We start from the raw sequence: 12155 nt of genomic DNA, 5'->3' as shown, positions 1-12155 counted from the left end.
GAAGTAATTAGTACCACAGTACTTACCCAGCAACAAATAGTATTTTTTTTTAGTAAAATAATCAATTAAGCTTTTAAAATTGCAAAAAAAAAATTAATCAAGTTAAATGGTAATGATGTGACATGTAACTTGAATTTCACTTGAACATGTTTAAGTTTGATGACTTTGTCTCTATCCTTTGCTGTATATAGTGCTCAAGTCACCCTTTTTTTTTATCTATTTTGTATTATGAAATTTAAAACTTTAAAGTACATATAGATAGATAATGACCATGCAACCAATAAGTTTAAACCATTACATAAAGAACAATCCTTATATGTAAACTACAAGTTTGAGTAGCAAAATAATGCTAAAGACTTATAGTTATAGAGGAAATCAAGTATTGAAAATTTTAGTCTAAAGATGAGTTACCATGAATAATTTTAATTGACCCAACTTGATCATGGTTCAAGTTTAGATGCAAAAAATACAACTTGTTTCACTGCCTTATCATAGCCAGCTTTGTACTGCAACTCAATTCCACTCTTCAATTCTTCAATTTCAGCCTTCAACTTCTCAACATTAACCCTGTGAGCATCTTCTTTTATGAGTAATTTTATTCGACTGTTCGAATTTTCCTTTTTTAATTCTTTTTCTCTTGCTACCATTTCATTCTTTTCCAGGCTTGAATATTCCAAAGTTTTCTTCAATTTGTTCAGTTCATCTTTCAGACTAGTCATCTCAACCATATTCTTCTCATATTCAGACAATTTGTTTTTCAATTCAGTAATCTCTCCAACATAATTCTTCTCATTTTCAGTCAACATTTTTTTCAATTCTGAAATCTCTCCAACATAAGCCTTGTTTTCCTTTTCTGTTTCACCAAACTTTTGCCCCATTACACGAAGAAGGAAGATCATTCGAATGGAATCTGTCAGGCTAGTTTGGAGTACCCTTTCTAATCCAAACTCCTTAACTTTTTCCTGAAACTTTTCGTCCCTGAAATTCTTATCGATAAGGTTACCTAAAGGGAAATGATCATCCCAAATTGATGTGGCATCACCATCACCACTACTATTGATCGTAGTGAAAAATGATGTCCACATTTCATCCACCCCTTCAGAAGAACTATGCTGACTCTTTCGAGGACTCTGAAAAGGAGGTGAACTTGAAACCACCAGTCGAGGCTTTTTTACTTCAACATTGATGAGGGGTGTGTCCGGGGAATTATTGGTTGGATCTTCCTTTGGAGAGTTACTTATAGTGTCAGCCATCCTCTTACTTTTGATGCTAAGTTCACGCAACTCTTTCCCAGACACATCTTTCACAAGCATCGTGCCCGTTCTTCGTGAAATAATAATGTAGAACCAAGTTAGAAGTAGAAAAAACAACAGAAAGTTAATCAAGAAAGATCAGGAAAAAAAAATAGTGATAGAAGGAAACTTTTGAAGAAATTCTAAATCTTTCCTCTCATTAGGGAACTGGAACATGGATTCCTAGAAAAATTATGCATCAAGTAACTCAGTGAAAATGAGTAACTATAGCTCATTCTAAAGAATTTAATCTTAAGAACTTAGTACCTATCATGAGGATGTTATTGATGGATACAAGCATGCCACTAACAAGCAATTAATAGGGTACAAAAACAATTAATGACTTTCAACTGAAAGCATACTTCATGTTCTGGCCAAATGCTTCATGACTCATTAGGTATATGCAAAACAGTAGAATGACTCACTCAGAAGATTTTAAATTAAATCAAGGATTTTTTCTTTTTTTGACAAAGCATATTTATTAAGGATTTAAACCTAGAGGTAATCATCAAGTAAAACAACAACATTCCATGACAACGTCTAACCGATAAATCTTCTTGTTATGGATATATTTATCTTAGTACATATCAAAATATGGACTAGAACCAAAGGGAAAACTAAACCTGTTAATAATCGGAGTGTGGATATAATCCCGATCTAAAAGATGAATAGAATGAAAACAATGATGCAGTTGACATTAACAATGAATATAACTGGTTGGGTTCCTTCACACACTCATCAGTCACACCCTTTTGTTCATTATTCCCATTATGCCCTCAAATCTGATGGATCTCTAAATGAAGTGGAAGCATTTAGCAGGTCACAAGCACGAGGTTAGCGGCGCGCTCAAATGTTTTGTATTTTTTTTCTTCTTATTTTTTATCTATTTTTACCTTTGAGAATTTCTAAGGTAAGACAGTATGCATGTAGTAATAAAACAGAAACAGCGCTTCTAAGCTTATACAGTATGTTCCAAGATGAAGTTCAATACAAGAACAATCAACAACAACAGCATGAACCTCATCACCAACACTTATCATCATATTACTCAACTTTGAGAAACCATGATTTGATGTTAGAGGGGTAAAAGAAGAGTCAAACTTCAAGTGGAATTTTTCATGTTTCATACATGGATTGAGGATCATGGACTTGCTGGTCTAAAATTGACATAATAGATAACCATATCACATTGCAAACACGCTTAGGGCATCTTTGGATTGACTTATTTGAGTTTATCTACACTCATAAGTACTTGTAGACTGTTTGGGAGAACATGCAAAAACAACTTATGACATGTTCATAAGCTATTTTCAACATGTTTTAAGACGCTCTCCAAGATAGCTTATGAAAACAACTTATGGCTTATACAAAAACAATTTAACATTTGTTATAGAAATAGCTTACACAAAAACTATGAAGCACAAAAACGACATGGACATGGACATGGACATGGACGACACTGCTAATTTTAAAAACATAGGACACCAACACATATGTAAAAAAAAATACGAACATCATCTATAAAAGATCTAAATTAAGAACTAAACTATATATAAGTTCATCGAAATTGAGCAATTTGGTACACTACAAAAAAGTTCTTAAACAAAATATGACAATTTTCACCCGATTCATCCATCAACTATACTGAAAAGTTAAAAATGATGCTATCGAATTTTCACCTGATTCATCCATCTACTATACTTCGACCATCTTTAAACTCAATAGAAGTGTCTAAGGAGTGTAAAAGTATGTCGAAGCAAAGAAAAAAAGTTTCTTTTGGGACACGTGTGGTATGGGTGTCTGACACCGGAACACGCTTAATGCATGAGGTGTCTATGCTTCAGAGCACATAATCACTTTACATGATATTTCATTATATTATAAGCTGCAAATTAAGTTGTTTATTTAAACAAAGGCTAATCTACAAAATCATCACTTATAGCTAAAAACACCCAGCAGAAAAAAACCCAAATGGAAAATGATAAAAACAAAGCAAAACTAGTAACAGTATAGCATGAAACACTGATTTAGAAGGTTAAAAATGTTACCTTTTAGAATGCGAAGAAGTGAAGTGATGAGAGATATAATGGAGGCTTGAATTGTGAAATGAGGAAACTTGCTTGCTAAGGGTTATGAAATAAGGTGACAATGCATTCCATTTTATGCTACAAATGAAAATCGATGGTTTAAGTGAAATCAAAGTTAAAAAGACAGTGATCCAACGGCTGTAAATTGATATTAGACGTGTAATCACAATATATATTTGAGATTTTCTAATTACACCCTATTTAATCTTGGTTGCACCCCACAATGACAAAATTATCCTTTCATAAAATTTAATTTTCAAAAGCATCTTCCTTTTTTCTTGGTTACACCCTAAAATTCATCTTCAGTTTAAGTAGGTCATGTAAACTTAGTTTCAATAGGTCTTGTAAACTGAGTTTAAGTGTACATACTTAAACTGAGTTTAAGTGTACATACTTAAACTCAGTTTAAGTAGGTCATGTAAACCGAGTTCAAGTGTACATTTAAAAATTCAACCTTATTCAATGATTCTACGTAATTTCAGTTTAAGTATGTACATGTAAACTTATTTTAGGTAGGTCATGTAAACTAAGTTTAAGTGTAAATACTTAAACTCAGTTTAAGTAGATCATGTAAACTGAGTTTAAGTAGATCATGTAAACTGAGTTTTGGTATACATCTAAAAGTTCAACCTTGTTCAATGATTATACGTAATATCAGTTTAAGTATGTAGATGTAAACTTGCTTTAAGTATGTCATGTAAACTGAGTTTAAGTGTACATATTTAAACTCGGTTTAAGTAGGTTATGTAAACTAAGTTAAAGTAGATTATGTAAACTAAGTTTACATGAACCTACTTAAACTGAATTTAAGTTAACCTCAACAATGTAAAACTGAAACTGTCGTACAGTGCACTTGAACAAGAAGAAGAAAATTGAACCAGCGTTATTGAAAAAGAAGAAAAAATTCACTTATTTATATGCAATCGAGTATGAATGAAAGATGTTTTGATTCACTCTTTAATCTTCCATAGAGATTAATTGAACATCAGGATTGTTTGATCGTTGGTGGGTGAAAGAGAGTGAAATTTTAGAGTGATAATGAATGAAATTAAGATTTTAAGAAAATTTATATAAAATGACAATTTTGGTATTATCAAAAACTGGGTGTAACCAGAAATATATAGGTTGTGAATAGAAAAACTCTATATATTTTTTTAGAGTATTACTTTTCCCACCCTGTAGGATTCTCGCGCGCCTTGCGTTTTTTTCAGAAATGGCCTTGAGGTTTTCGGATTTCATAATCCAGAATCATGTTTACTATTTCGGATTTTATAATCCGGACAATTCTTATGTATAATCAGCCATCACAATCTCTCACATTTCAGCAGTTTCGAGTTTTGCTTTTAAAAACAACAAAAAAACTAAGTAAAAAATGCTAAAAACTTGTCAAATAAAATCATAAAAATACCACCAAAAAATTCTAAAAATCAAATAAAGTGCAAATTTTTTCAGATTTTTCTAAGAATATGAATAATTAAAAAAAATGAAAAATGGGTTTAAACAATAGAATTTTGGATTTTGAGGAGCAGAGTCGTGCAAGAAGTCTCTTCTATGGGAGTTATGGTCCTTGAATTTTTTCTGATTTTTTGGGGAAGTTTCAGAGCAATCCGATCAAGTAGTCCGAAAACCCGATTTTTGACTAAGAACAGGTAACAATGACCCAAAACAAAAGGATAAGAGTTAGGAAGATTAATATTGTCCCTAAAATGGCTGTACATGTTACAAATATGTTTAGGATTTGTGCTGATACAGTTTGGATTATATAATCCGAACTATTTTACCTTAAAAAAAGATGTTTGGGGGGTTTCCGAATTATATAATCCGGAAACATCATGTAACGCGCCCTATTTTTTGAAGTTTCCAGATTATAAAATCCGGAAAAATCCGTAACTCCATTTTTCACCTTATAACAAAGGAAAACATCATTCCGGATAATGAAATCCGGAAACCTCAAGGGCATTTTTGTCTCTATCCTTAGTAACAATATTCAAATGCTTAATTAATGTGCAAAACAATATTCAAATGCTTAAGTAATGTGCAAAACAATATTCAAATGCTTAGTTTTTACACTGATTTAAATGCTATTCTTATTAAGATATATATGCATCAGTATAATACTGCAATTGTTTGAAACGTACTAAAATAATGATTGAAACATTCAAAATCAATAAATATTATTAATGATAATTTATGGTAAAAAAAAAAAAAAAGACAGGGTTTGAGGTTTCCTCGGCAGTTAACTGTCGAAGTTTTTAGTTTTCCTCAATAGTTTACTGCCGAAGTTTTCCTCGATAGTTAACTGCAGCCGGTTCCATAATTCAACAATTAACTGCTGATGACAGTCGTCATTATGTTATTTTTATGGTCTTTTAATGATATTTTTATGGTACTTAGAGAGTCAATTGCTTGTATACATGGTTAAATCATCTCAAGATTCATAACAGAGAAGTTTGCACAAATTGAAGAAGAATGCAAGAATTTACTGGAGAAATCGTGCCACGATGGACCTGAATCGTGGCACGTTTGAAGCGTGGAATTTACCTGAAGATACTGGAAAAATCGTGGCACGATGGACGTATAACGTGCCACGATGGTTGAGTAAATTTGCTGCCACGTAGGATTAATGAGCAAATCGTGCCACGATGGTCTCGAAACGTGGCACGATTTTGGGCTTTTCTGAAACCCTAATTCTTTGTCTATAAAAGCAAAATGCGATCAGAAGGAGAGGGGGGCGATTTTGGAGACAAAAACAGAGCATAGAAGACACCAGGAAGCTAAAGAACACGCATTGGATCTCACCAAACTCATAGTTGGTTCTGGTTTATGTATGTTCACTATTTTCTATGTATTTGATTGTTTAGTTATGAGTAGCTGAACTCTTAGATTGATTAAGCCATGACATGAATCTTTGTGATCTGTGAACCATGTAATTTGTTAAGAACTCTTTTTGACATCAATGAAAACCTAGTCTTTATTCAGAATTATTTGTGCTTAATGCTTTTCTTATGATTGTTTGTATGACTACTAACCCTAGCTTCTTTCAATCACATAAATTGATGCTAGGAATTGAATGACTACTAACCCTAGCTTTTTATCCTGAAATAGTAATTCTGTTTAATTCAACATAGGAACCTAGAGATAGGAAATTGAGGATTATGACTTATGAATTAACGTTCTCACCATGCTTCCGCGATTATTCAATCGGTTTAAGAGATTAAAAGGTTATAACTTAGGAAAGGGTTTTGTGTCAAGAGATTGATCAAAACCACTTAGTTAATCCGTCGTCAAGCTAGGTTAATTTCTTTGAGAGAGAAGAGAGGCAAATTACTCACAGTGAGCAATAGAGAATTCGAAAGGCTTGATCATCTGTTTTAATCCAATTATCAAACCATTTTATTTCCTGTTATTTATTATTTTATGCAAACCAAAACTACTGCCTCAGGCACTAAAATAATTTACACATCCTAAATATTAATCTTATTGCCAAATTGAAATTAACACAGTCCCCGTGGGAACGATATTTTTACTACTTCGATAGTTATTGGTACACTTGCCAATTATCTATCAACTGCCGAAAAACATTTAAGTAAATTACTCGTGTTTCTCAGCCAACCAATACATATATATGTAAACAGCAATTCTCTTTTTTCCCAGCGCCAGTGCATTAATCTATGCAGCGACACTGTAACTTTGGGTGCCATTTAATTTGGGAAAGGAGAGTTCTTTCCCACCATGGGAAAGTTGATCATGTCCATTAGATTAAATGAGGAATATATTCCTATCATACTCTCTCAACCACTAGATTATTTTTTTATACTATCTTTCACATGGGTGTGTGGGGACATGAAAGAGAGAGTGTGAAAGATAGTATAAAAAATAATCTAGTGGTTGAGAGAGTATGATAGGAATATGTTTCTCATTTAATCTAATGGACATAATCAACTTTTCCATAGTTGGAAAGAACTCTCCTTTCCCAAATTAAATGGCACCGTAACTTTGTAGGAACACTAGTGGGCCGAAAGAGCAATTCTGATAGGCAAATTTCTGAATAGAAGCCTTTTTAGGATATTGTAGGTATTACGTCCTAAAAGCGAGGGTAAAATGGGGAAAACATCACCTGAAAAAACAGTAGACGACACTTTATTTATTACTTACTCCTTCACACTGCAAGGCAACGTCTCTCCAAGAGAAAGAGAAAGAAAGAGTCACACACGCTAACCATCAGCTGGAAGATTCGGTGAGTTTCTCCTCATGGATTTTTCTTCTTTTTCTAAAATTAGGGCTATGTGTGTTGCTTGCATGTGCTTCTTGTTGAGTTCATATGCATTTCTTCAGCTCAATATTTTGTGTTTATTTAGAAACTGTTACAATTTCTGACTTTGTTGTAGTTTAGCATAAGGGTGGATTCAATGAATATATGTTAAGTCCCTTGTATTAGGTTCTTCATGCATGTCAAGTCTTTCATGCATGTTCGATCAAATAACTATACTGTTTATAAACCCATTTGGGTTGGTACGATGCTATGAAGCACGGACACTTAGGCGTGTCCGACACCTTACACTAAATTATATCATTTTCTCAAATTATTATACGTGTCGGTGTCGATGTCAATGTCGATGTCGGTGTCCGTGTCGTGTCCGTGTCTGTGTCCGTGCTTCATAGGTACGATGACGTTGGCTTGAGACTCCACACCTTGGAGTGTGTTCCTCTCAATGTCTCAGGTTCGAATCCCCTGATGCTAATTTCAGTGGACAAGTACATATATAGCTTTGGTCCAACTTTGAATGGGTCATCTGCAAGTGGGCGGTGGGATTGGACCCCTCGGAATAGTCCGTCCTTGTCCCGGATACCAAATTTTTAAAAAATAAAAAAAATATTTACTGTTTATAGTTTAGATTCTTTTCAAAAGTCTTATAATGTTAGAATTGGGGTTTTCTCATAAAAATTAACAGTCTTGTTTTATTTTGTTTCCTAATGAATTTCTCTAGAATAGTAAACCACCAACGTAGTCCCTGACTTTTGCAGGGCACTCTCAGTTAGGTTCCTAAGCTTATGAATCTTTCAAAGAGGTCTCAGACAGACTCCATTAAACTGTCAAGTTAATCCTTATCTTTTATCAGTCACTATCAATTAAGTCCCTATATTTTAACAAATCAATATTAATTTGGCCCCTAAGTTTATCCACTTACTATCAATGTAGTCCCTAGCATATTCTTTGAAGGACTAATGAATTAAATTTGTCAAAGTCAACGACCTTTTAAAAAAATATTCATAAAGTCAGGGACCTATTTGAGAGCTTCATACAAAGTTGTTGAGTGGACGACCTTCTGTGCATTCCTTGTCCTTTAAAGATTTTCTGTGCATTTTTTCTGTTCAATTAGATTCATAGTTTTCCACTAGAGGTTTATTTAGTGAGCCTTATGCTAACTGTAATATGATGTTGCTTTTCTCTTCTTGAGTTGTCCAAACATCCATTTTTTATTCTGTTTTTGCTGTGGGTGATGCCTACCTGTTTGTCAAATTTGTTTCCTTTACTTTGTCATTACCTGTCCTGTTTTCTTTATATTCTAATCTATGCTATTATATGGGTATTAACCAATAGTATTCAAAGTTGAGGTTTGTTCATAGTTGATCTGTGGTTTACTTATTATTTATGATAGACATCCCAAGGTAAGAGACATTCATTTAATAAACTTAGTCTCCGGAAAAATCGGAGGATGTGGTATGAGGATATAAGCTTAACAAGCAGTGATTTCTCTTGCGATTATTGACATCTTACCAAGCCATACCTTGGAAGGGTTTTCTTCTCTTTCTAAATTCATAAATCTTGAGCCTTTAGGTTCTTCTCCATATTTAATATGTTTGATCATAAATAATAATATGCACAACAATATTCTTAGATTATGATATCTCGGTCAAATGTTGTATATGGGTGATTTTTGTTTTTCATTGCTTGTTGCCAATAGGTTTAAATCCTTTAATTAAGAAGTTGTTGATGAATTTAATTCAAAAACATTTTTTAGCAAGTCATTCTGCTGTGTTGTATATGACAAATGAATCAAGAGGAATTCAGTCAATAGAGGAAGTGTGCTTTCAATTCAAAATAATCTTTAGTTTTTTTTGTCCACTTTTATTTGCTTGCAAGTGGTATGCATAATGTATCACGGAAATGGTTAGCGTTTCTGAGTTAAGCATTGATAGTAAGGAGGATGAGAAAAGGGTGGGATCAATATATTTGTACATCAATAACATCCCTAGAGGAGTTATTCTCACAGCTTGTATTTCGTCGTGTAAAGGTTTTATAATTAAATTCTTTGGCATCTGAGCTAGTTACTAATTAGCCTAGAGTTAGGGAGGATGATGAAGAGGTCCTATGCCTGTGCTTGAGTAGTTTCCATTAATGTTCATTAATTTTCTCTCTCTGTTTTCTACTTCTAACATGGCTTTCCATTTTGATTTTTCAGGAAGAACATCTACAATGTTTGTCAAAGAAGTTTCTGGGAAAGAATTACGTGACTTCCACGGAAAAGGTAGGGTGGCTGATCGGATAAGGAACTCTCCACAGGAAGCTCCGTCCAATAATTCCCCTGCCACACCCGTCATAAATATTGTAAAACGGCCTCGACTAGAGGTTTCCAGTTCACCTCCTGTGCAAATTCCTAGAAGCAGCCAGCCCAGTTCATCTGAAGGGGTGAATGTTTCCATTTCACCTCCTGTGCAAATTCCTAGAAGCAGCAAGCTCAGTTCTTTTGAAGGGGTGAATGAAATGTGGATATCGGTGTTCAATGACATCGTTAGTAGTAATGATGGTGATGCTACATCGGTCTGGGATAATCATTTCCCATTTGGAGACCTTATTGATAAGCATTTCATTAAGGAAAAGTTTGCTGAAAAATTTAAGGACATGGACTTTAAAAGGGTACTCCAAACTAGCCTGGTAGATTCCATTAAAATGACCTTGCTTCATCGCGTCATCGGGCAAAAGTTTGATAAGATAGTAATGGAAAAAGAGGCTTATGTTGGACAAGTTACTGAATTGAAAAAGAAGTTGTCTGAATATGAGAAGAAGATGGCTGAGATGACGACTCTTGAAGATGAATTGAACAAATTGAAGAAAACTTCACGGGATGACATTCTGAAAATACAAATAAAAGAAGATGCTCACAAGAAAGTAGTTGACAAGTTGAATGCTGAAATCAAAAAGCTTAAGGATGATGCTCCATTAATTTACAAAACCGGCTATGATAACGCAGTAGATGAAGTTGTACGTTTGGCATCAGGACTTAAACCTAAACCAAGTAACTAAAATTATTCAGGGTAAAGATTTTTTTGAAGGTGGGTAAGAAATTGGTTGCTGAATGAAGAAGAATGAGAAAATGCCCTTTTAAACTTCTTTAGCTGGAGTATTTTTTTGGGGGTTTATATGTTTTGGATTCCTCTTGAACCTTAATAGGACATGGTTCTCTAGTAGATTTGTTCTGGAACTTTGGCATTGTATAGTATCTAAACTCATCTTTATATTATATTTTGCTTTTCTCTTCAACTATTTTTCTTCTGTATGTTCTTAGCATTATCCTGCTACATTTGAACTAGTAATCTTCAACACATGTTGACCTTGGTTAATTGGCCTAGTAAAATTATTTCCATGCTGCTCCTTGTTTCTCAACTTCCATAAACAATGACACACCGTTGCCTAGAAGTCTCTCTAAGCACGGATTGAAATTGATCCAAGTTTACAAATCACCCATAAAGAATTGTTATCTTCTATCAATAGAAACCATGTTCAACCACATAGGCGTAACAAGAGAGCAATCTCTTAAAGCATGTAAACTTGTTTCTTCAAGGATACCTCAATAGGAGCACAAAGGTTGGGCAACCCCCATTTTGCTTTTGTTGTAATTAGTAATTAGTAAGTAATCGATCATGTTTGAGAAGCCAAACAAAATGCCTTAATCTCTTAATGACACTTAATTTCCATATTTTGCTCTGATCCATGTATGTAGTTATGTTAAGCCCAACCACGATTTTTAAGATGATATCAGAGCCTTCTCAAAATACATCGGATCATCTACTATAAGATTTGTTTTAACGGACGATAATATGTATATAAGTGGGGACAATCATCCCCTTAGTGATTGGTTAATTCAACTATCTACAAAAGGCGGAACTTAACTCTTCACTTCTATGATGCAATGCATGTACGCGTCAGCTCTCATGTTTTAAATTTGTAGTTAACATAGTTTCCAATAGATATGGGAAAATAAATATGATATTTTGGTTAACAAATAATAATAATAATAATGATAATAATAGTTAATAAATATAACAATATGTCGAAACTCAATCATAATCCGTTAAGAAACCCACATCAAATGAGAGATAATTTGAACATAACTAAAAGGTATTTCCTCCGTCTCAAATTAGGTATTTAAAAGGGACAAATAATTTGAAAAAAATAATTATAACAAAGGACTAATTTAAGATGGATGAAGTAGTAGGTAGCTACTAAATAGTTAAGTTCCTTAAAAAAAAAAAAAGGTTAAGTTAGTGATAAGATGTATACGGTATACCACTTAATAAACTTCTTTTTACGTTGTCTTTGAACTATGTTTAGCAACAAATTTATTCTCAAATTTTAATGTGAAAATAACACAAATCATTTTTAGAAATCTTAGTACATTCTCAAAGAAAGAAAAAAAAAAAAAAAAAAAAAGTAGTAGGTAATTAAGGAAGGGGATCATCTGCATCTGCAGTGCTACCCTCTCCTGCCCCCTCT

At 33.5% G+C, this 12155-nt stretch overlaps 2 protein-coding genes across 2 annotated transcripts; one reads left to right on the top strand and one right to left on the bottom strand.

Annotated features, from left to right (window-relative positions):
• Positions 1–249: 249 nt before the first annotated feature.
• LOC25483554 (uncharacterized) lies at positions 250–3434 on the bottom strand. Its single transcript, XM_013612248.3, has 2 exons — positions 3341–3434; positions 250–1323 (listed from the first exon to the last, which is right to left on the bottom strand). The coding sequence occupies exon 2, from the start codon at positions 1311–1313 to the stop codon at positions 441–443; it is 873 nt and encodes a 290-aa protein (XP_013467702.1). The 5' UTR covers positions 1314–1323; positions 3341–3434; the 3' UTR covers positions 250–440.
• Positions 3435–7522: 4088 nt separating this feature from the next.
• On the top strand, positions 7523–10922 carry LOC25483553 (uncharacterized). Its single transcript, XM_013612247.3, has 2 exons — positions 7523–7616; positions 9844–10922. Exon 2 carries the CDS (start codon positions 9858–9860, stop codon positions 10683–10685), a length of 828 nt encoding a protein of 275 aa, XP_013467701.1. The 5' UTR covers positions 7523–7616; positions 9844–9857; the 3' UTR covers positions 10686–10922.
• Positions 10923–12155: the final 1233 nt, after the last annotated feature.

This window comes from Medicago truncatula, chromosome 1 (assembly GCF_003473485.1).
Source record: "Medicago truncatula cultivar Jemalong A17 chromosome 1, MtrunA17r5.0-ANR, whole genome shotgun sequence".
Classification (NCBI taxonomy): Eukaryota; Viridiplantae; Streptophyta; class Magnoliopsida; order Fabales; family Fabaceae; genus Medicago; species Medicago truncatula.
The sequence above is the reverse complement of the archived record's forward strand: the minus strand, read 5'-3'. Positions and strand labels throughout refer to the sequence as shown.